Raw genomic sequence first — 26261 nt, 5'->3', positions numbered from 1 at the left:
CTCCTCTTTGGTCTACAGGACACAGCGTCTGTGGTTTCATCTGACCACAGAATAGTTTTCCATGTTCCCTCAGTCCATGTTAAATGTGCTTTGGTCCAGAGAAGACGGCGCTGTTTCTGGATCCTGTTCACATATGGCTTCTTCTCTCCATGATCCAGCTTTAACTGTCATTGGTGGATGGCATGGCCAACTGTGTTGACAGACAATGATTTCTGGAAGTGTTCCTGAGCCCATGCAGTGATTTCACTACAGAAACAAGCCTGTTTTTAATGCAGTGGTCCCTGAGGGCCCCTTCAGCCTTGTCTCTTGCTCACAGAGATGAATCTTTAGATAATATAATGGACTGTAGATGGTGGGATATTCAAAGTCTTCACAGTTTTCCATTGAGGAACATTTTTCTGAAATTTCACAACTTTGTGATGCAGTTTTATCACAGATTGGCGAACCTCTGCCCATCTTTACTTCTGAGACCCTGCCTCTCTTAAATGCTTCTTTTATACCCAGTCATGTGACTAACCTGTTGCCAATTAACTTCTTTAATTGCAAAATGCTCCTCTAGCTGTTTTTCATTAGTACCACTTTTCAAGCCTTTTGTTGCCTTGTCCCTACTTTTTTCAGATGTGTTGCTGCCATTAAATTCAAAATGAGCCAGTATTTTTTATTAACTGGTAAAATATTTCAGTTTCAACATCTGACATGTTGTTTCTGTTCTATTGTGAATAAAATAAGGGGTTTATGAGATTTGACAATCACTGACTTCTGTTTTGAATTGGATCAAAATTGCAATTTCAACTGAAATTGCATGGGGATGCAATATGGCATAAAAGTAGCTGAAAATGGCATTCAATAGCTCAAAAAAGGATAGATAGCTGAAAGTAGCCTAGAAAGCTGAAAATAGCCTACAAATAGCTGAAAATAGCATAAAAAAGAGCATAAAATGGCATAAAAGTAGCTCAAAATGGCATTCAATAGCTCAAAAAAGGATAAATAGCTGAAAGTAGCCTAGAAAGCTGAAAATAGCCTACAAAAAGCTGAAAATAGCATAAAAAAGAGCATAAAATGGCATAAAAGTAGCTCAAAATGGCATTCAGTAGCTCAAAAAAGGATAAATAGCTGAAAGTAGCCTAGAAAGCTAGAAAAATAGACTACAAATAGCTGAAAATCGCATAAAAAAGAGCATAAAATGGCATACAAGTAGCTGAAAATGGCATTCAATAGCTCAAAAAAGGATAAATAGCTGAAAGTAGCCTAGAAAGCTAGAAAAATAGACTACAAATAGCTGAAAATTGCATAAAAAGAGCATAAAATGGCATAAAAGTAGCTGAAAATGGCATTCAATAGCTCAAAAAAGAAAAAAAATAGCTGAAAGTAGCCTACAAATAGCTGAAAATAGCATAAAAAGACTATAAAATGACAGAAAAGTAGCTGAAAATGGCATTCAGTAGCTCAAAAAAGGAAATAAAAGCTGAAAGTAGCCTAAAAAAGTTGACAAAAGCCTAAAAGTAGCTGATTTTGGCCTAAAAGTAGCTGAAAATTGCATTCAATGGCTGAAAGGCATAGAAATAGCTGAAAATAGCATGACAATAGCTATATTTTAAAAATTATTAAAGTTAGAAATGAGAAAAGTCATAGCAGTCGAATGACGAAGAAACTGAATTTTTAAAGTGTGTTAAACGGCGGCGATACAACAAAGCATGAAGGAGGAGATAGCCAGCGCGAGAGGAGAATAATAAACAAAATGGCCGCTGCGAATATCAATTGTGTGGATGCTCAGCATCCCCACTAATTACATTTTACACAGCGCCCCAACTTTTTTGGAATGTAGCCTGTATTTTATTTAGTTTTTTTTCTGTTATATTTCTTCTGTGAATTGAAATCAGGACATTTTCTTTATCTGTGTTGTTTTTTTATGTTTGCATTGTTTTGTTTTATTCTTTTTAATTTAATATTAACCCTCTACAGACCGTACTGACTGTCACAGAGACTTTTAACCAACTCCTGCTGGGATAGGTACCAAAATAACCAACTCATACCATCCTGCTTGTTCTGCACCCTTCTGATAGGAAGTTAAGCATATCCGTCTGACCCTGGGGAGTGGAGCCAGACACGCTGCAGTCAGTGATTGGTCAGAAGAATCCTAACTTCCTGTACAGCAGCAGTAATGATGGATGAACACATAACACGCCATGTTATGTACTGAGCTGAACAGCTTCCCCTCATGTGGTCACAAACATGTTTCTAAAGGAAATGATGATAGAATATTTAGTAAATAAATCTTGTGCTTTACAGGTTAGATTGACATACTGGCTCAAATCAAGACGACAGGTTATGAGCCACATTGATTCATCATTGGCCAGTGGCTCTATCTAATCCTTAAAGGCTTTCTTTTTATCAGATCTAAAAACTCTCCTTTCCCGCCAGGTGGACCCCATGTTCACTGTGCCAGCGCCTCCTGCTCCGGGCCACCCAGGGGCCCCTGGATCCTCTCTCCCCTCCACCCCCTCCTTCTCCTCTCCGGCCCTGCCCACCTCTAACCCCAAGCAGCTCATGGTGAGGACGAGGTCCGTAGGAACCAACACCCAGGATGGAGGCGGCTCGGGAGCTCTGGAGGGAGACTCGGCTTGTCTGGGACCCTGCCAACCAGGGACCAGCGTCAACCTGGAGGGGATCGTGTGGCATGAGACTGAGGAAGGTAAGGAGAAGACAGTTCTCCTGATTTCTCTTTCTTTTTTGTGCAGATTTGTCACACTTAAAAGTTCCCGAACATCAAACAAATTATATATTTATATATTATGTATTATATTTATTATGTTAGACAAAGATAACCTGAGTTAATAAAAATTAGTGTTTTAAATGGTGATTTCAGTTATTAAAAACATTCAGACCTAACTGGCCCTATGTCTAAAAGTCATCACCGCCTTTTAAATTAACTGTGATTAACTATGTTTTATGGGGCACTGAGTTCAATATGACTATCCTAACCCAGACCTGATTACTACCAGACCTGTTAAATCCAGAAACCCCTTAAATAGAACCTTCTGACAAAGTGAAGTAGGTTACAAGATCTCCAACACATCATGGAACCATCTAAAGAAATTCAAGAACAGATGAGAAACAAAGTCACTGACATCTATCAGTCTGAAAGGGTTACAGAGACATTTCTAAGGCTTTGGGACTCCAGCCAAACACACTGACAGCCATTATCCACAAATGAAGAAAACTGTGAACAGTGATGAACCTTCCCAGGAGTGGCCGGCCAACCAACATGACTCCTAAGAGAACATGGACGACTCATCCAGGAGGTCCAAGACGAACCCAGAACAACATCTAAAGACCCGCAGGCCTCACTGACTCAGTTAAGGTCAGAGTTCATGACTCAACAATCAGAAGGAGACTGGGCAACAACAGGTGGATCCCATGCTGCACTGATGAGCAAAGACACATGACAGCAGACTTTCCGGAACTCTTTTTACTCAAAGACACACCCGCTTATTGGATATCACTCTCTAATTGGATGCTGCTACACAGTGGATGTCAGAGAAAAGGAGTTTATAACTGACTTCAAATGGACTTAGCAGACTCTCAAGAGAACACAAACATCAGAAGTTTTAAAAGGCTCAATAACTGATGGGCTGGGATTAAAAAGAAGCATTTGAAATAAGCCCATACTGAGAATATACAGTATTTAATAAAATCAATATTGAAGAGTGAATCAGTATGGAGTTTAATATTTGATTTGTTTTACCTTCAAACATAAAACATGTTAAAAGCTCATAAAATCTAAAGAATCAGGTATAAATATTCCCTTCCCCCCCAAACACTGACATCATTTAGACATTTTTTTCTACATTCGGTCCGTCATAGCCTTAATTTAGTCAAAAGATAGTCGTAGGAAATTGAGCCATGTTTTGTCTGTCTGATTTGGTCCAAATGTAGCCCAATAATAGTCGTTTAGAATATGACCATATTACAGCGACGTCTTTACAGAGACATCTTTTCAATGACCTGAAAATTACATTTTTTAACCTTTCACTTTTCAATTAAATCTAGACGCTGTTTAGACATAGTGGAGACGTTTTTTAATGTCTTTACAACTAATATTTGCTGGGTGGGTTAGTAGCCAGTTATTTCTGTTTATTAGATTATGAAGAGAATTAACCCTTTAAATCCTGTGTTGAAGCATGTTGAAGCACACGTTGCATGACCATAATTGCATGACTGTTTGTGCTAAAAAATTCAAACAGTTTCTGAAAGCTGAGAAACTGTGCTTCACGGCCAGCATGCAGCTATTACTGTAATTTCCCCTTTTCTCACTAAGACTCTAGCATAAAGTTCCCCAGTTTTTTGTGTTTCTTCATTTTAAACTGTTAAAACACTCTTAACATGCAGTAAAATGTAAATAACTGCCATATTAAAATTTCTTGGTATTGTGGAAATATGGGCAAAAGCACGTACTCACAAGACATTTTCTGGGCCTTTTATTGTTAAAATAAGAAAAGAGTCCAGAAACTCAGACAGCAGCAGTCTGTCTGTCAGGAAGAAACACGTTAAAATCATAGCGGAGTTAATAAAGTTTCTATCAGTCTGATTGTTAGTGAGCATCAGGTTTGATCATTAACCTTCACACTGAATAATTAGGATAATGAATAATTTTATAACTAGAAAAGCACTCAGAGAGCGCAGACCTCCGCCATTAGCCCTACCTCCCAATAGTGAAGAATCCTTTAAAAAAGTCCTGGATCCATCCCCATGTGCCCCCCACCACAGCATTCACTGAGTACTCCCTCTCCGATGGGGTGGAAACACAGTGAAGCAAAGCATTGTCTACCAGTGCTAACAGATGAACTGACAGTCTCACATGGTCTCACCGGACGACTGGAAGTCATGGCAGAGGGTGAATATTCCTCCATTCCTCCCAGCATTGTGAGTATTCTCGCTACAATTCGCTGTCTTTCTCTCTGTTACACTCCGACTTGTCTCCTCGACCGGGTGTGCGTCTTTCAAACTCTATAAACTCCAAAACTTTGAATAGAAACACACCCAAAATGCTACTGGGATTGAAGTTGCTCATGTCCACCATCTCCTGGTGTAAAGTGGTAACAGCGCAGACCTCCGCCATTAGCCCTATCTCCCAATAGTATAGAATCCTTTAAAAAATTCCTGGATCCAGATGGTGATCCAGATCAGTCCCAAAATCTAATCAGTTCTTCCTTATGCCATTTCTGACATTTCCTGAAAATTTCATCAAAATCCATCTGTAACTTTTTGAGTTATGTTGCTAACAATCTAACAAACAAACTAACTAACAAACCCTGCTGATCACATATCCTCCTTGGCGGAGGTAATTATGCAGACACAGCTGTTTTTGCCTCCTGACAGCTGATTGATGATCAGCTGATTGATGATCAGCCTGCACCGTCATCATAAACTGACGTCACTTCACGTGACACTGGAGGGGGAAGGACATCCTGTGAGCCGTTAAACATTGGTCCTCCAGTCTCTCCATGAGTCTCTGGTGGGCAGGACTAAGACTCAAGGAAAAGATTCATGCCAGAGACCCAAGCCATACATTAGTCAACCTGAGACGCAGCCAATGGCATCATGGGAGAGTTCCAAGGCCAAAACCACTGCTTGTCTTACATGCACTGGACAGAAGTGGAACTTTCTGGAAGGTGTGTGTCCCGTTCCATCTTGAGTAAAACTAACACAGCATTTCATCAAAACAACATCAGACCAACAGTCAGACATGGTGGTGGTAGTGTGATGGTCTGGACCAGGATCTGGACCAATGTCCGGCCATCAGTTCATGACCTCAAGATCAAGCACACTGGGGTTATAGAGCAGGACAGTGATCCCAAACACACCAGCAAGTCTACCTCTGAATGAACTTAAGACTAAACGAAGGTTTTGGAGTGGTCTAGTCAAAGTCTGGACTTAAATCTGACTGAGATGCTGTGGCATGACCTTAAACAGGCCGTTCATGCTGGATAACCTTCCAGTGTGGCTGAATTAAAACAATTCTGGCTGAATTCAAACAATTCTGCAAAGAAGTGATGTGAAGACGCCTGCTTGCAGTTGTAGGATGGAACAACCAGTTATTAGGCCTAGGGGGCGATGACTTTTTACACAGGTAGGTTTGGATGGATTTACCCTTAATGAATAAAATCACCAATTAAAAAACTGACATTTGTATTTTCTCAGGTTATCTTTGTCTAATGTAAAAATATGTTTGCTGATCTGAAACATTTAAGTGACAAATGTGAAAAAAGAAAAAGAGAAAAGCCTGGAAGGGTGCCAATACTTTTGTATTCGCCCTACTGTTCTGCAGAGATTCATGGATGGAGCTGAGAATGAAACCAAAGATGTGGCCTTAAAAAAGCCCTTATCCTTTGTTATTGTTTTGATTGAGCGCCCTCTTGTGGCTAGCTTACATTGCTGTCTAACAACTAGATTCTGGTCTTTACATGGAGCTTTGGCCAGGATGTTTGGTGTTGATGATTCTTTGGTGATAGTGTTGGAAATCAGCAGATGCTGAAAGTCAGAGTCAGTGCTCGCCGCTGAGTCTGATGTGTCAGATGTGGGTAAATAAAATCCTCGTGTCGCGGCTCAGTGAAAGCCAAGATGGTGGAAACACATCAGCAGCTTCTTGATCTACAAGCCTGACTTCACGTCAACAAAAGACTTTTTCTCCTTGATGTTTGGAAAAGCCCAGATTTACCCTTCACTGCTCTCTGTCAGGTGCAGCGTTTTTTCTCCTATTGTTGTCACATTTGAGGATTAATGTCCTTCACATTTCATCTTTAACTTTAAAGGCAGTAAACACTCTGACAGGCTGAGATGAGCGCTTTTTACCGAGTGCATTCAGAGTTCAAGCTGCACTTTGTCCATCCCTCTGATGTTCTCTGAGACGTTTAAAAATTCAGGTGTGAGTTTGCAGCTAATGGTTTGTTTTGGTCGTCCTCATTAAAAATAAAGACGCTGCAGTTTGCAGGAGAGCCGGTAATTGGAGGCTCTTTATTTAGAAGCTTTGAAAGAACAGCGTCTGAATTTCTAACAGCTCCAGGGAAACGTCTGTCTAGAATCAAAGCTGAGTAAATATTTCTCCTTTAGAAGACGATCGTTGTATTTCCTCTGATGATGGCTGTTGTCCTGTGTAGACTAGGGCTGGGTATTTCCTTCAACCACAGTATATGATAAGGATCATAAAGGTTTGGACAATGACCACATCATATACGGCAAGGGTGTCAAACTAAAGGCCTGGGGGCCAAATCTGGCCCGTGATACAGTTATACCCGGCCCACCAGATCATATATTTTTATTAGAACTGGCCCACCAGTATGAGGTCTGCAGATTTCCTCCAGTATAAAAATGTAAACGTAACGTTTGACCTTTTTCTACTCCCAACTAAATTTTATCTCATTTTTTTACCTTGAAAATGCAGGATTTTTCATGTAATCACAGTTTTTGACCTTCTAAAAAATCATGGTTTTGACTTTTATCTCACGTATTGACCTTTATCAACTCCTAACTTTAACTTTCATCTCATTTTTTTTCCTTAAAAACACATGATTTTTAATATTATTTCATGTTTTGACATTTTAAACTCATGATTTCAGTGTTGAACTTATATTTTGAGTGTTAAAAATGATGATTTTGAATTTTATCCCAGATTTTGAGTTTTAAAATTCATGGTTTCAGTATTCTATCTCATATTTTGCCTTTTAAAAACACTACTTGGACTTTAAATTAGAGCTGAACAATTTGGGAAAATAATCTGATTGTGATTTTTTTACTCAATATTGCGATTTAATATGCGACTATTTCTTAAGTTTCTCATCTCATGTATTATCCAACAAAAACAAGCAATAATTCATTCTATACTTTAACCAAAACAATATTAGATTAAACTAGGGCTGGAAATTTTTGAAAAAATATCTAATTGGGATGATTCTGACTCATTTTGCAAATTGGATATAAACTGTGGGAATGATAATTTTGATATAATTCTCATATTTAGCAAGAAAAACAAACAAAAACTGAAGAAAGTAGGTTTTATTTGTGCACTATTCTCAAAATATGCCACTAGAATAATTGCATGATATGCAATGCATAAAGTCTCTGCTGCAAAAAAAATCTTTTAAACTGGTATTTTGTCACAAATTTCTGGTAAAAGAAATATTGCACCTTCTGCGATTTGAAAATTGCAGCAGGCCATATTTCGATTTAATCTAATTTGCGATAACTTGCCCAGCCCTACTTTAAATATCATGTTTTTACCTTTTAAACTTAAAAGTTTGACTTTTTATCTCAGATTTTGAGTTTTTAACTTACCATGTTCACCTTTTAAGCCCAAGATCATTTATCATCAGTGCCATGTTTTTCCACCCATAATTCATTTCTCGTGGAAATAAGGTTGACATTTTATGGTTAAATATCGACCCTGTTAGGCCCTCAGGTTAGACCCAAGTTCAGAATCCGGCCCCTGCTGTGATTGAGTTTGACACCCCTGCTATACGGTAGTCATGACAACTAGGGGTGCACCGATTGCAATTTTCTGGCCGAACACCGATCTTTAAAAAGCCTGACCTGCCGATTCCGATTTTGACAGCATACACCTTCAATGTTCCATTCTTATTTTAATAAAAAACACTGAACAATACCCGTGAAACAATACAAACTTGTTGTTTTAACTGCACATGAGATAGTTCTCTCAAAAATAAATGAAAAGTCTAGAGCATTGCTGTCCAAACTACTAAATTATATCAGTTCCTTTAGTCTCTAATTTTTCACATTATAGTAGGTAGAGTTAGATAAGATCGGTGGATAAGATCAATTTCATATGTAAGTATCAGCTGATCACCGATCACCCAAAATTAAGGAAATCGGTGCTGATCGATCAGTGCACCCCTAATGACAACAGCTGTTCTTTATTGACAACAGCAAAGGGTTGAGGACCCTACAACCTTAAAGGCCAGAGGTAGATTCAAATATTGTGTTTAAAATCCCAGAGAAATTAATAAATGCAAATTGACCTTAGAAACCCAAATGACCCTCTCTATAGTCTCTTCTGCCAGTCTTCTGACCTTTGCTGTTTTATGGCTTTTTGTTTACATGAAAAAACAGGATCAAAAGTGCAAACTTTTGAGAACAGTACCACTTTTGTCACCATGAATTTAAATTTCCTCTGCGAACTGAGACTTTCACAAATGCACTGTATGGTTTAAGCAAGCAGATTGCAGATGACTTTCAGTGACAGCATAGAACCCCGGCAGGAAGTGATTTCTGCATAGAAAAGTGCTATCAACGTACGTGATTTTGTGATCAATCAATAAGTGCGCAGTGGTCACTCCCTCTGTATCTCTCTCTGTACAGAGACTCTCTCATCAGATCTCTGCTGTAAATGCATCCCTTCCTGTTAAACGTCAACTTCTGACATCGTTTAATTTGTGAATGTATGAAGAAACTCCATCAGGTTACACTGCTGGTTCTGATCATGAATTAATAAACATCAAACTTTCTCACTCAGATCAGCTGTTTTAAATCAACTCGTGGGTGAAAACAAATAATGACAACATATGTTTAAAGTTGATTTAATAAATAAGGCTACTGATGATAACACTACAGCAGAAACACAGTTAGGGAGAGAAAGAAAGCAGAATAGGTGAGAAACAGGTGAGCTGCTGTGTGTGCAGACAGGATTGGACAGACCTGTTGTGGATGCAGGCGGGAGTGGATGGCATGCGCTCCAGGAGTGGGCTGTAGTGGTCAGAAATCCGGCTGGATGGGGAACTAGAAAGAGTCCTGTGCTGGGCTTAAGTTTGTTTTTTAAAGGTGCCGTCCACCCCAAACACTGTCTATGGGGTGTTGCAACTCTGACAGCTTGTTAGTGGTGGAAGAACACAGTCTTAGGTAGGTGTGCTGAAGTTGTTCTAAAATAAGGCTTGCAAGCAGAAAACGAAGTCCAGTGTTTCCCTATAGGTTTACAGCCTTTTGGGGGGGGGGCATGCTTGTATGAATGACAGGTTTGGAAATTAACTCTTGTGCCTGCCTTACTGCCACATCAGGAGTAACTTTAGGACTGTATCAGACCAAAAGGCCTCCCCACATGCAAATGAGTCTGACATCTGATAGATTTAATAAATAAATAACCAACAAATTATGAAGGAAACCGTTTACTGTAACATATAACATATTTAGAATAGGTATGATTATGTATTTTGGTAAATATTTCTTTATGATGACTGATTGTCCTCTCAATGCCTGTGTGGTCTTTTGTCAACACTCCTACGTTTATAAAGGTTGAAGAGGTTCTGTTGAAATCTGCATGTGGATGAGGTTTATTTAAGCGTGTAAAAAACGATCATAAATATCACCAATAGCGTCAGGCGCTATGAGAAACATGCACGCGAGGGATAAAAACACTAAAGGGGCGTCCACCAGTTTATTAATCCCTGATGAATGAATTTTAAATGATAAAATGATCGTCAGGTGACCCGCGGATGGGCCGCTCAGTCATAGTCTAGAACTGATCCCACACCTGTGAGTGACTGTGTGTATTTCTGTGTGAGAAGACCAGGAGGGAGCTAGTGCGAACATGAGCCCAACTGTCGCTAATTTTAACCACTTTTCCCACCGGTTTGTCAGTTTGTAGCGATAAGTGGGGGATTGCAGGACTTTCCTGCATTACAAGTGTCAGACTTGTTGTGAGAATTTAATAAATTGTGCGCAATTCCCACGCTCGTTTAACTATCTCAGACGTAAAACAAGCGGGGGTGTCGGTTCATACACAACTTTAGAGGATAAATCAGTTGCATTAGAGGACTCTCTCTCATGATACTGAGTCAAAGCATCCTAGCAAACATGTGACCCCAGCTCTGACATGGGGAGGAGGGGGCGGGGCTCTCTGGTCAGTGAGCTTGCTGAGCTGTGGTCAAAAAGTCAGACAGAACAAGCAGAAAACCGTGAATCAGAAATTACATGCCTTCTTGTAAACTAGATAAATAACATAAGGCTGTTTAGTTTGTTTAATAAAGGGACCATAGACCTGCTTTATAGGAATCTGGCGCTTTATAGAAAATACAGTTCAATAAAAATTAACCTGACCTTCAAGCTTCTGTATGTGGAATACAGGAACAAAGATGCTGATGAAGGCTTCATGCTAAAATCCATTTTATCTTAGTTGCCCAGAATTAAAGAGTCTCTTTAAGGGTCCTTTAAAGGGTCTTTCATTCATGCCTTCACATGTGTCAGTTTCTCAGTATAGAGATGGACTTCTCCTGCGGATAATATTCTTATTTTGGACAGGTACCTTATATAACCCCTCTCTTTAGTAATGCTGGGCGTCCTTCTGAGTGTAGTGCGGGCTTAAAAATCATATGCCAAGAACAAACGCAGTTCATATCTTCTCATTCCAGACACTTTCCAAACAAGTAACACCAAACCCATGCTTATTTTGAAGGACCACTGGGAATCCTCAGCAGAGCAGAACTGGCGCCAAGCTGCACATTTTCATGAGTCCAAAACGAGAAGTCAAACTAGAAATCCATCCAAGTTGACAAAACGATACCGCGGGAGAACCGGGCTGCTGATCAGACAACCTGATGATAAACCCGCCATCGTTCTTTGATAGTCTGTTAACGAGGACCTCAGCGGAGGTGTAATACCTTACTGCAGGCTGCTAATGAATAAATCCCATCTCTGCCTGCCCGTCTCACTCTGCCAGCCACAGGGCCTCTGAAGTGGAGAGGGGAGTTTGGCGGAGAGGCGTTTGTTTCCCGGCCCGGTATTAATTAACTGAAGATACACTCAGTCAGCCCGGGCACAAATAAAAAACAGGAGAAGAAGAAGGAGAAAACAAACACAACACAGGGGAATTTATCTGAGGCTGAAAGGGCTTTTAAACAGGCCAGAGAGATGGAGAGACAGAGAATAATCCGTCTTCTGCTGCAGACTCGATGAGAAAAAGCCTGACAGGAGAGAAAAAACCAGCTCAAACTGCTCAGGAAAAGCACTTAAAGAAAACTGAATTCCTGTGTTTCCCTTCAGATGTGATATTCTTAATAATAACAGAAAACACAACAACAAACAAACTACTCAGGATTAAAAACAGCTTAAATAGAGAAGATTATAGATGTAAAGCTCTCCAATGAGAGCCACATTTTCCTCTGAAGCAGTAAAGTCAATCTTTTAATCACAGGAATAGCCATAAGGTCAGGATTTATTGCTTTTATTTTATTTCACTGGAAATGAAACCATTGAGGAGGTCATAACAGGACTTGTTTTTTGTCTTTTTCACCGTTTGTATATTTTGTTTTAAAACCAGTTTAATGCCTGTGTTCAGTTCTTATCAGAGTTTATTGATGCTAGGATAACTTCTGCTTTCCTCAGTAGTATCAGTGATGTTGATTTTAAATAGAGGGTACACACCAACATAACTTCAGCAACACACTGTCTCTGACAGCAAAATAATCTGATGAAAACTGGAGAAAAACAGAGTGTCAGCCCAGATTAGGGAAATTTGGACTTGTCAGAGATCCCTTTTTCCTGGTTTCTTTTTTCTTTTTTTCTTTTTTTTTGCATATTTGTCACATTAAAATGTTTCAGATCATCACACAAATTTAATATTAGACAAAAATAGCCTGAGTAATAAGAAACTGCAGTTTTTAAATTGTTCTATTTATAAACAGGAAAAGACAGCCAGATCTACCTGGACCTATGTAAGATGGATGGATGGATGGATGGATGGATACACAGATGCATAATTTGATGGATAGATGGATGGATGAATGCATGGATGGATGGATGGATGGATGAATACATGGATGGATGGATGGATGTATGGTTGCACAGATGCATAATTTGATTGATGGATGGATGGATGAATGCATGGATGGATGGATGAATACACGCATGGATGGATGAATGCATGGATGGATGGATGAATACACGCATGGATGGATGGATGCATGAATGGATGGATGTATGGTTGCACAGATGCATAATTTGATGGATGGATGGATAGATGGATGGATGGATGGATGGATGGATGGATGAATGGTTGCACAGATGCATAATTTGATGGATGGATGGATGGATGCGCAGATGCATAATTTGATAGATGGATGGATGGATGGATGGATTGTTGGCAAATGGATGGATTGATTGATAAATGCATGTATGGATGCACGGATGGATTGATGAATGGACGGATGGATGGATGGATAGATGGATGGATGGAGAGAGAGACTTTGAGTTTTTCTTCCTAACATGAATGTTAGAGAGGAGAAGAGGAATTTAAACTGAATTACTGAATCCTGAATAATGCCAGAGACAAAGAGAAACAGAGAAAAGAGATGAGAGCGTATTAATGCTGGGGACTATAATATCTTTAGAGAAGTGGAGGGAAAACAGGGACTCCTCATGGTGACGGCGGAGGGATACAAAGGTAGGATGCTGTGATGCATGTTAATGAAGTAGAATGTTAATTGGAGAGAGGAGGAAGAGGAGACCGCTTCAGCTGAAGAGCCCCCGCTCCTCTCCTCTTCGTCCTCCCTGCAGGAGATCGACAGTCTGATGAGAGCTCATCAGATGGTGATTGGCTTAACTCTGAGTGGAGCTGCACCGGCTGTCTGACTTTAGGACAACCTGCCTGTCTGTCTGTCTGTCTGTCTGTCTGACTCTCTGTCTACCTGTCTGTCTGTCTGTCTACCTGTCTGTCCTTCTGTCTGTCTGTCTCACTGTCTGTCTGTCTGTCTGTCTATCTTTCTGACTTTCTGTCTGTCTGTCTGACTATCTGCCAGTCTGTCTGTCTGTCCGTCTGTCTGTCTGTCTGTCTGTCTGTCTGACTGTCTGTCTATCTGACTGTCTACCTGCCTGTCTGTCTGTCTGTCTATCTGTCTGTCTGTCTACCTGCCTGCCTGTCTGTCTGTCTGTCTGTCTGACTGTCTGTCTGACTGTCTGTCTGTCTGTCTGTCTGTCTGTCTGTCTATCTGTCTGTCTGTCTGTCAGTCTATCTGTCTGTCTGTCTGACTGTCTGTCTGACTGTCTGTCTGTCTGTCTGTCTGTCTACCTGCCTGCCTGTCTGTCTGTCTGTCTGTCTGACTGTCTGTCTGTCTGTCTGTCTGTCTGTCTGTCTGTCTGTCTGTCTGTCTGTCTATCTGTCTGTCTGTCTATCTGTCTGTCTACCTGCCTGCCTGTCTGTCTGTCTGTCTGTCTACCTGCCTCTCTGTCTGTCTGTCTGTCCATCTGTTGATATATGGGGTAAAGTAAATGACAAAGATGTAAGGAATTTCCCATTACATTGTGCTCAGCATCTTAGAAAAAAAAGGTGATCAAATACAAGCACATGCTAAGGAGCTGATTCCTCCTTCATGACAGGAAAACATCTTTCCTGTCATGAAAAGCTTTCAGTGCTGTGCCACACTTGTGGCAGCCATTGCTGTCGGCTCACAGATCACCTAAACCGTGCCTGCAGCTACTGCTTCTTCTCCTTAAATGATGCCGACTGGTCCAAACCTTCTGGAGTTTTGAAAGATGGGTTTGTCTGATTACAGTCAGAGCAGAGCAAACCCAGGACTGTACTTATTTTAAGTTATATTGCATAAAATCAGCAGCACTTAACAATCCAAGACAAAGAGATGCAGATTTTATCTCCCAGTTTCTGCGGCCACTGCACTGAAATAAAGAGCAACTCATGCAACAAATGCACGATAAATGTCACAGCATGCAAACAGGGATGTTAAAAAAGGCTGGTAGCATTAAAAAGGAGCAGAAAATGTGGTTCAGGGAATATTTAAAGAGCAAAGAAGCTGTGCAAAGGGATGAAGGTTGGCTTTGAGCTTAAATAGAGCACCTCACTGACAGTGTTTGGGGGTGAAGCACAGAGAGGAACATCTCATGTCTGAACTGACTGAACCAACTCACAGAGTTTGATTTTTTTTTATTTTTTCGGCTGCTGCTGACCGAGTTCAGCAGGGAGAACCAGCAGAAAGGCTGTAAAACAAACAGCTTATAGGAGGAATAAAGGTGAACTGTGAGGGGAAGACATTGATTTCTCTCTTTTGTCATGATTTTTTTATATAATGTTGTGAAGAAGGCGGTGAGGGAGGAAGGTAGAGAGCGAACATTTTCTTCTTCTGTGATGAAAACAAACAGAGCCTGAAGTCACCGAGACACAGATGCTCACTTTCTGGGTTCAAGGACTTTATGAGTGCTGCTTTTCTTTGTTTAAAACACTGTTGGTTGTTTCTGAGTGAGAGGAGGATCAGGGAGTTTATACAGACTTAAACCCACTTTGAAGGATTTTGAATGTCTAACGAGTTTATAGGGAACACGGTCCCGACGTGAACGCGCTCACAGAGATGACAGAGATGAAAAGTGATGAGCTATCGAGTGTTTTGGCATCTTCCCAAGACAAGTCACGCTGGCTAAAAATAGAAATGCTGTCACGTTTTAGGCCTAGTGAAGCTTTAGGGGACATGAGGAAGGAGGAGAAACCCTCGTCTGTCTGCTGAAGAGATCCAACTGGGACACTGGCATGAACTCAAATGAGGTTTTAAGTCTTAAAAAGCAGGAAAATGTCATTGAAGGAGTGACTGAATAATAAAAGCAGCCAACACGTTTTTGAAAACTGAACCCTGGATGTATGTGCTCCAAGTTTCCTGCAACATCCTCATCTCAGGAGCTGCTTTGATTGGTTCCTCCATCACAGTTTTATCACTGATTGGTAATAAAAGTGTCTGTTAATGGTACAGAGGGAATCTCTGGAGATTTTACCACAGGCTAAGGCCAGCCACACACTACAGGATTTTAAGCCCGATTTGGGCAAAATTTGCCTCCCCCGACGATCGTGGGGGCGTATTCCGAGAGGAGCCCTGTCACAAATAACATTTTGCCTGAATAATCCTCATGTGGTGTCAACATGATTGTTTTACTGCTCCAAATTGCGCCGTAGCCTCCAAAATCCCGAATCATAAATATCAAACAGGTTTGATATTTACGATTCTAGGTCGTAGTGCTGCTGGCGGAGTACCTACAACAACCAATGGCAGCGAGCAAATGGGGTAGCATCACAGCCGGATTATACGTACTTTCACCGCTCACAATCACAAACACAACTTTACCTTAATTCCAGCCATGATTTCATTCTGAGTCTTTCCCCTGCTTTGTGATTGTTGCTGTACCTGTAACACATGCCAGGACAGCCTGTTGTGGAGAGACAGGAAGACAATATCGACAGATATCTGTGTTTTGTTCTTTTTTTCTGAAGTCACGTGATCATGTGAGGTCTTAGGCACAAGAAAGTGACTTTAGGAAGGTGTACTTAAGGAATAGCCGAACACAACCCCCCCCCAGAAAAAAAAAGAAAAACACAGTCTGTTTTTTATTTTATTGTCTTCAGTTTTATTTGCATGTTAGTTCTGTGTAACCTTGCAAAGCAGATGGATTTGCCTCCATCGTCATCAGGCAAATCAATCTTAGAAAGCTCCAATCTACATTTGTGCTGAACAGAATGCTGTTCGGATGCTGTGTCATTAAAGGAGAACGAGGCAGTAGCTGTGGGCGGGGTTAAGATTAACTCACTTGCAACGGCTGCCTCCCAGACTTAATAACCAAAAAAAATCTCCTTTTTTTTTTTTTTTTTTTTGCATGCCCCTTGACCGACCTTGGTATCAATTTTATTCACAGAGAAGCTCCGCCATCAACCTTATATGTCAACGGTAACCTTTCAGCTCAAGAGATGACCTGCATGCGTATGTCATTTTGTCTCGACGCTCTGCTCATGAATGTCACAGAGAGAATGTTCCTCCAATCACCTTCAGATAAGGTTCTGAAAAGTCCTGCCCTTCTAAAACACTTTCAATGGGAGCTTTCCCATAACACTGTGAAATACACTATATTGCCAAAAGTATTCACTCACCCATCTAAATAATTGAAATCAGATGTTCCAATCACTTCCATGGCCACAGGTGTATAAAATCAAGCACCTAGGCATGCAGACTGTTTCTACAAACGTGTGAAAGAATAGCTCACTCTCAGGAGCTCAGTGAATTCCAGCATGGTACTGTGATAGGATGCCACCTGTGCAACAAGTCCAGTGGGGAAATTTCCTGGCTCCTAAATATTCCACAGTCAACTGTCAGTGGTATTATAACAACGTGGAAGCCATTAGGAACAACAGAAACTCAGCCACTAAGTGGTAGGCCAGGTAAAATGACGTGACTGTATTGCAGGAAACTAGGAAACAGTTTGGATCAAGTTAAAACATCCCCGATTAATGTAGACATTAGTCCATTTTATTACTCCAACACAGAGCAGACTTCCATGTTTTGCAGCCCAGAGCGGAGCAGCTGTGTCCCGCGCTGATGTGACGTCAGTGCAAGAGAAGCCCCTGACTGCAGACCTCAGATCGGGCGGCGCTCAATGTCTGGCGTTTGACTCCACCCGTCTCAACGTTCCATAAACCAATCGCGTTCAGTCTCGTTACATACAACTTCACTTCATTTTGCAACCGCTTTTTTACCGTCTCCCGCTCGACTTCCGACTTGTAATTTTTGCTGCTTATCTCCCTGTTTTTAAGTATGGTCCTGTCATCTCTAATTTTTTTAGGTCAAAGCAAGTCCTCTACTTTTGCATATCCAAACCTCAGAAACATCCACCCCTCTCCCCGTAGTTGGCTTGATCCAAAGACACTGCATGAGATCCTCTCTGCAGGTTACACAGACACATAGGTAGCTGTGTGTCACTCGTTGCTGAAGAGTTTATTAGAGCATCAGCTCTTTTTTAAAAACATGTTAACATGATATGTGATGAGTTATACTGGTTGGTTAAAGAGGTTTTTCATCCTGTGGTTCAGCCCTGTTGCCGCTATCTAACATAAGTTCTGATGTGCTGTAATGTAGCATCCTCTAATATTCATAAGGAGAGGTTAGAGCTGCGCGATTCTTAAAAGTAAGGATGCTGACTGTTACTATCATGACTGACTTTCATAAAAAGCATCTTGTCTACAACCATCTACTCTGGACCATATCCAGCTCATAGATCCAGCTGTCTTCCTTCCTTCCCCTTCCACAAACAGCTGAACCTCGTTTCTGTCTCTCCCCCACTCTTCCAAAAAAAAAAAGAAAAAAACCTCATAATCAGCTAAGTAAACGCCTAAATTTCTATCCCACTCATCTACATAAACTCCAAATCAGTAAATACTTTTTTAAAGACTGCAAATCAGTAAATGTCTTTCTTAAAAACAGCTAACAACGTTGAACTCCAACACAGCCAATTGAATGGCTTTGAGCTCTGCCCCCCGAACTCAACTCAGCCAATGAAATGCCGACATTAAGCGGCGTTTAGCTCCACCCCGATCTGCAGTCTGCAGTCAGGGCTAACTGCAGTGCAACGCCCTATTGTTGTGTGTGTAGCTCCACATTTTTGGTATGGATAGGTAAAGGTAGTACCCCTATGGAAGGGTGCAGAAAAGTGGGACCTTATAGGTCATTTTTTGGGACCTTTACAACTTTTGCTCCGCACTGAACTGAGCCGGACCGCTTGGTGGAAACAACCTAAGATGCCTTATTCCAGCCTCTCATCCATCAGTTTAGTGTCTTTTATCTTGTTTTAGCCTCTCATCCATCAGTGATTTCAGGGTTTTATGCTGGGTGACGTTGGTGTCCATCAGGCTCAACAGAAGAGCCAGGAGTCGCGTGCTGCAGTCAAACCTCGTTTTGAAGCTTTAATGCGTCTAGAATTTGATTTACTCTGCGTTGCTTCTGGCGCATCATAAAGCTGAGGTTAATGGTTTTCAAATGTCAGGCTGAGAGGAGGAGGAAGAGGAGGAGGACGTTGATTTCACAGAGCACTGTCCTCCGATCACAGCTGAAGCCTCCCAGACTTAATAACCAAATCAGACTGTTCCAGATGACTGTGCTCTCTTCCTCTGTCTCTGACGAACATCAGTCTGAGTCACGGATTTAACTCAAAGTTTGAACCATTTTGGACGTAATCAGAGCCTCTAGGAGTGTTGAACTTCATCTGTTTGCTGAAGCTTTCATTTTTAAACTGTTACCTGCTGCTGTTTTCATTATGGGCTAACCACAGTGATTGTTTTACTGCTCAGCTTTGTTCATTAGTGAACGTATGTTTTGTATCACTGTTTCATAGTTTTTCTCAAGATGAAAAAGAGAAACGAAACTTCACAGAGCTCCAGGAGCCGATAATTAAAACAACAAAAGGCTATTTTTTTATGTAGGACAGGGGTGTCAAACTCAGTCACAGCAGGGGCCAAAATCTGAATTTAGGTTTAACCTGAGGGCCTACCAGGGTCAAGATTTAACTGAAAACTGTCAACTGTGTTTTCACAGGTAATGAATTTATTGGGGAAATTAAACAGTGATGATAAATGACTTTAAGATTGCTAAAAAAAAAAAAAAAAAATCAAAATAATTAAATATCACAGCATCAATGTTACTGTGTGTCCATGCCTAATAAATGCTAAATAAATAAATGAGTTTAAAGACTCAAAATCTGAGATAAAAAGACAACTTTATAAGTCTTAAAGGTCAAAATACAAAATTAAAAGTCAAATTAAGGTAAATATATAAGATAAATTACAAAATCAAGAGTTTAAAAAGTCAAAATATAAGATAAAATTCTAAATTTGTCTCTAAAAAGTCAAAATATGAGATAAAATTCTAAATTGTGACTCTTAAAGGTCAAAATATGAGATAAAGTTATAAATTTGAGTCTAAAAGGTCAAAATATGAGATAAAATTCTAGATCAGTTGTTTAAAAAAAGGAAAAAATGGGAATAAGAGTCAAAGTTTGGAGCTTAAAAGGTCAAAATTTGATTTAAAATGCAAATTTTTGAGAATAATAGGTCACAATATGAGAGAAAACGTCAAAATTATGAATTTAAAAGGTCAAAATATGAAATAAAAAGTCAAAATCCTAAGTTTAGGTCATAATCTTGGGATGCTAAATGAAAATACGAAATGACAACACAAATTGATTTTTTTTACCTCATTCCTGACTATTTTTACTCTCTTCTTTTTCAGATTGTTTTTAACTTAACAAGGTTTTTTTTGTTTGTTTGTTTGTTTGTTTTTTATCTTCAAGGTTAAATTTGCATTTTTATACTGGAGGAAATCTGCAGACTTCCCCAGACCTTGAGTTTGACACCTGTGATGTAAGATTTCAGACAGCCAGACAGGGTTAGACATGGTCATTATGAAAACCAAGGCCTTAGAGTCACCAATTTACCTAAGGAGCATGTCTTTAAGAAGGAGCCAGAGCCTGGAGAGAACACACGCATGCACTGGGGGAACATTCAAACTCAGCTTCCCTGACTGGGAAGGGAACCAGGAACCTTCTAACCCCTGCACAGCCGTGCAGCCCCATGAGGCCTAATGCTGCGTTCCATTGTACTCGGAACTTGGAAAAATCTGGGTCGGAAATTCCGACTTAACATGGCCGAATGCAGTAAGCTGATGTTTGTTTTGATGTTTTTCGAGGATCAAAAATTGCTGTTGGGGAAATATATTAGCTACTTAAGAGAGAGAGAGAGACAGAGAAACGCCATGCTGTAAGTATGACTTGAACGCACCAGCGAGGGGAATCCTGCATGCATCATTGAACTTATATGCACATCAAAGCGAGGTGTGATGAGGCCTGTACACAAATGCTAAATTAGACGACACATAAAAATAAAAGTTGAGGAGAAAGTGACTCTCACGGTGTGCAACGCCATTTTGCTACGTCATTCCAACCAACTTGGGCTGCTTGGATCCTACCCGAATTCCCGAGTCGGAGTCCTGAGCTCAAGGGCCGTTCTATTGCACTTTACTGATTCAGAGGTTGGATTTATCCGAGTTCTGAGTACAATCGAACGCATCATAAATCCTAATTCTCTTTTTCAGTCTTAAAACCAGTAATAACCTCTTTGTCCGTGTCCTTTGGTATCCACAGGTGTGCTGGTGGTGAACGTAACGTGGAGGAAGAGAACCTATGTTGGAACTCTGTTAGACTGCACCAAACATGATTGGGCTCCTCCAAGGTAAAATACACACAGTTAAATTTTCTTTCACTGCCATTACACTCAGAGAAAAACAAACCAAACAATACATTAAGGTTGTTTTTGATACTGCCATACTTTTAATACCACGTGTTCTAAACTGCTCATCAAGTCTGCCCTCTGCTCCGTCCTCATCTGATGATGGTACTAGCTTGGATAACGGTAATTCCTGACTCCATCTACAAATCTGAAATGTGTTTTTTTCATTACATACTCCTCTGTTTAAATGGCTTTTGCCATCTGTTTCTTGACAACCCTAGTGAAGGCTTAAAGCTGAAATGCGTTGGTCAGATAAAGTTGTTCTTTAAAGTCCAGTCGTTGCTAGGGACGTCTGTTTCCTCAAGACTATGTGATAAATGTGACGGACAAATTGTTTATCCAATCAGCCTCCAGTTTATGCTTTGCAGTTTTATTATCAGGAGAGGGCCAAAATACCTGGGACAGGTGCAGAAGTCTCACTGAGAGTGACAGAAATGCAGTGATTGCCTCAAAAGGTTGTCAACAAAATATGAAGTTAAGGGTACCATCATTTTAGTGCGGGCCAGTTTCATTAGTTTGTTTTTAAAATGATTCTGTTGAACCACAATTCAAAAGCAATGTCTGATTTTGATGAATTAATTTTTATATATTCTCACTTTTGTCAGTTTACAGTTATTTCAGTGGGATTTTCTTTCATTAAGGGAAGTGTACCAATGTGTGCAACTGAGGTGTGTAACAGGCTGTTGACATTCAGGTTAGATAAGATATCCTAGAAATGTCCAAACTGTGATTGTACATTCTAGGAGAGTGATCATCAACTGGCAGCCCAGGCCACACCCGGCCCCCAGAATACGACTGGTATTTTATGCGGTATTTTGGGAACTTTTTTTTTTTTTCCCATTTATATTTTCTGAATACACTCCCTACAGATATTAAAAAAACTCAAAAAACAACTGAGACTGGATCAATTTAATTGGCTTGTCTTGACTTTATGTTTCATTTTAGAAAGCCCCCTTTTAGTCATTATTGGCAATAATGTATGTTAAACATACTGTATCTCTATCAGTCAATTCTTGATAAAAATGGGAATGATCAATAAAGATATAAAAATTAAAAAAGTATAACATTGGGAATAAAGAAATGTAACAAAATGGGAATCAAGAATGAAAACACAAAAATATGAACAAAGAATAAAAATTCGAGTAACAATGAAAAATTAAAATTGGAATAAGGCACAAAAATATAGCATTATAACGATAAAAAAAGGGAGTCAAAATGTGAAAATGAAATTAAAGAATAAAAACATTAAAATGGGAGTAAACAATGAAAATATAAAAATGAAAAGAAAGATAAAAATATAAAAAAATTCGGAATTAAAATGGAAATGTTAAAATGGGAATAAATATTAACATTTGAAATGTCGAAAAAGAATAAAAATATGAAAATTGTGATAAAAGGATAAAAATTCAGAAATAGGAATAAAGAATACAAATACAACTAGAAAAGCACTCAGAAAGCACAGACCTCCGCCATCAGCCCTACCCCCCAATAGTGGAGAACCCTTCAAAACACTCCTGGATCCAGACGGTGATCCGGATCACTCCCAAAATCGAATTCGCTGATTACTCCCTCCCCGGTTGGTGGAGACACAGTGAGGCAAAGCACTGGCTTCGCTATATGTGGACTTTCATGGCGGAAGCACCCATGGTCTTACCAGACGACTGGAAGTCATGGCAGAGGGTGAATATTCCTCTATTCCTCCCAGCATTGTGAGTATTCTCACTACAATTTGCTGTCTTTCTCGCTGTTACGCTCCGACCAGGCGTGCGTCTTTAAAACTCTATAAACTCCAAAACTTTGAATAGAAACACACCCAAAATGCTGCTGGGATTGAAGTTACTCATGTCCACCATCTCCTGGTGTAAAGTGGTAACAGCGCAGACCTCCGCCATTAGCCCTATCTCCCAATAGTAAAGAATAATTTAAAAAATTTCTGGATCCAGATGGTGATCCTGATCAGTCCCAAAATCTGATCGGTTCTTTCTTATGCCAGTTCTGACATTTCCTGAAAATTTCATCAAAATCTGTCCATGACTTTTTGAGTTATGTTGCTAACAAACAAACTAACAATCTAACAAACAAACAAACCCACCCGATCACATAACCTCCATGGTGGAGGTAATAATTATGGAAATAGAAATTTAAAATTTGTTTTTTTCAGTTTATCCTTGATTTTAAAAAACTGCTGTTTTCTATGGAAACTTTCAGCTTCAGGTGTTTTTGGAGTGCAATTTTCCTGCTTGGGTTTTTCACTTATCACTACACAGCATATTAGCGTCAAACGCAGTAATGGACAACCTGACAGCCACAAAAATATTTAGATGAAATAAGTCAGTCGCCCTCTGGCTGCGATAAAGGTACCGATCTCACTGATTGAGCCAAAAAATGTGTACATTTGAAAGAAAACAAAAATATCTTAATAAAAATACATAAATTGGACTATCATGAAAATTTCTGTGGTTTATTTGAAAGTCCGGCCCCCAAAGTTCCTGTTTAGGAAAAAGCTGGCCCTTGTACAAATGTAGTTGATGACCCCTGTCCTAGGACATTGTTCAGTGACTGAAGCTAGCCTCAAAAATATGTTTTTGACTCTAATTGTTAATGCATGTTTTTATAATACGTCTTTTTAATGGATTCATTTTACTGCTGCTCATTTTAGCTCCCAGTTTGAACATTTTTCCACCATTATCTCCTTATTGGTTTTTATTTGCTGCAGATTGCTCCATTCATAAACAGAGAGAGCTTATTTTTAAGTCTTTAAAATTACCTAAATCTTCTGTCAGTTGTTTCATGTTGAGCTCAGACAGAAAGGCTCTCTACATCCCAACTGTGTCACTAATGGGGAGGTTTTTTCTCTTTTTTTGTAACTGCTGAGTGGAAATGTGGCGGTCCATCCTCACGGGGCTGAAACCTCTCAATTATTGCTCCTGTATGTAAATGATTGTTGTCATGGCAATTACAGCTTAATCTCAGCAACCAGAGACTAAATTGCTTTTTTTCATTTGGACTCTTGCCACCGTGGACGCCTGTCAGTGGAGACTGAATGCTTTTTGTTGTATAATTCAATGGAGAAATGCTTTCTTTTTGACGATTCTTTGAATGAAACATAGCCATGAAAGGTGTAATTATTAAATTGAAGCAAGAAGAAATACACCAACCAATAAGAACAGCAGTCTGAGATAATTGAAGGGCCTCGTTTTCAGCTTTAGTCGCTAAAACGTTGAAATTATCTGGGCTAAATCTCTAAATCGATCAAAATAGGCAACAAATAACCTTGAAATGCCAGAGGAAATATATGAATTAGTGCAATCCTCCTGACATTCAGGGCCATGCTGACGTGGAAAAGCAATTACAAACATCAGAGAAAATGTGAGATATCATCGTTTAAGAATCACAGAGGGAGTCCAGCATGGACGTGCTCTGCAGTCTGTTCCTTTAATAAGGTGATTAACACCCAAAACAGCCTTTCCAAGGTCAGAATTGACTCTGAGAGTATTTAACACCAGCCGTCCCTCTGATGTACTTTAGTAATTAATGCATTAAAAGGCCAGCACATGTGCAAGGTTCACAACAGACTCTCTCTCTGCATTTGAATACAAAGAAATGAATTCTCCTCATCCCAGCGTGCACGTTAGTGATATAAATAACAATGAGCAAGAGTGAAAAAGCATCGCCAGCACTCAGATCTGACGCTCTGCGGTAAACAGCGTCAGAAGACTTCAAAGAGAAGGGACGACGAGCGAATACTAAATGTCTCAGAGATAACAGAGGATAGTACAGGTTTTTATGTTATCAAGAGATAAGAAAGCTTTGTACAGAAAGAAAATCCATTTTTTTTATCCCTGACGTCTGGGTAAAGTGTTCCACATGAGCCTTGAATGATAAGATACTTTCTTTTCAAGCTTTGTTTTGTCTGATGGTACAAAAGTTCAGCACAGGTGACGACGTGAACAAGTTGTTCTTTGCTAAAAAGCTTTCAAGAACAAAATGGAGGGAGGTTTTTTTAATGTCTTGTTTTTTCTTTTATCCAGTGAGACAAAAAAAACCTTCAATGGAATAGAAATGTGTAATAAAGCAATGAGAAGTTTTAAGGGTTGATATTTCACAAAATTATTAATTACCATTCATCCTGGCTCACCATTGGCATCTTCTGCTCTAAAGCAGCAAATTAAATGTTTTATCATCAGGCACCAATGCAGCAGGAGTTACCACACTATATGTTAGTCAAGGCCGATTATAAGGGGGTAAATAGGAAGAGCTTTAACCCTCAGGCATCATTTTGATTTACTACCTTTTAAAGCCATTAAGGACAAACATGTCCACTTGCAAAAAACGTTTGTAGTATTTTTTCTGCTTTTTTTGCATAAATCTCTTGAACAACTTGAGCTGTGCTCAGAACTACCAAGAACTCAATCATTTTGAGGATTTTAACCCTTTAAATGCAAGTTTGATAAAGTCAATGTTGTTTTTGATGAAAAAAAGTGAAAAAAATGTGATATCATCCAAATGTTGGCTGGGGCATTATTTCTAAATCCAGCTTGGATTAGCCAAAATATCGACTTTGATGCATTACTAGTTTTTGTGTAGCATCCGATTCAAAATTTACTACCCTTTCGAGTAATTAAGGACAAAAACGTCCACTTCTAAAAATGGCAATAAAAATAGTATACACTCAATTTTTTTTCTGCTTTTTTTTGGTCAAATCTTTTGATCAACTTCAGTTCTAATGAAAAAAAATTTTGATTATTGAATAATTTTCAGGATTTTAACCCTTTAAATGCAAGTTTGATTACAGGATGGTCATATTTTTTCTAAAAAAAAAAACCCACACAAAACAATAATGGAATATTTGGAAAGATGGAATAGTTGCCAAAATTGGCTTATCTAGTCAAAAGGAAGAAAAGCTGGTGGGGGAAAAATGGTGAAAAGTAGTTAAAAAGTTGCAACAATGGGCTAAAATTGGTTAAAAGTGGCCAAAAAAAAAAGGTTACAAGTAACAAAAATTGGATTACAGGCAAAACAGGGCTGAGGCAAACATGGGTAGGAAAAAATGCTGAAAAGCGGTTAAAAAGCTGCAAAAAATGGTTAAAGGGGTCCAAAATATGCACAAAAGGGCAGAAAAAGTGATGAAAAGGAGGTCCTACAGATGCATGAATAAGAC

General features: G+C 39.6%; 1 protein-coding gene across 1 annotated transcript in view; it reads left to right on the top strand.

The window, feature by feature from the left end:
* The window catches only part of znf608 (zinc finger protein 608), an 85200-nt gene that overhangs the window by 37487 nt on the left and 21452 nt on the right, over nucleotides 1–26261 (top strand). The window contains exons 3-4 of the mRNA XM_041787454.1: nucleotides 2422–2692; nucleotides 20956–21043. Of these exons, the coding sequence (XP_041643388.1) occupies nucleotides 2422–2692; nucleotides 20956–21043 (359 nt within the window). The remainder of the gene's footprint in view (nucleotides 1–2421; nucleotides 2693–20955; nucleotides 21044–26261) is intronic.

The sequence above is a fragment of the Cheilinus undulatus genome, linkage group 5 (assembly GCF_018320785.1).
Source record: "Cheilinus undulatus linkage group 5, ASM1832078v1, whole genome shotgun sequence".
NCBI lineage: Eukaryota > Metazoa > Chordata > Actinopteri > Labriformes > Labridae > Cheilinus > Cheilinus undulatus.
Note: the sequence above shows the minus strand (reverse complement) of the source record. Positions and strands in the feature narration are given on the sequence as shown.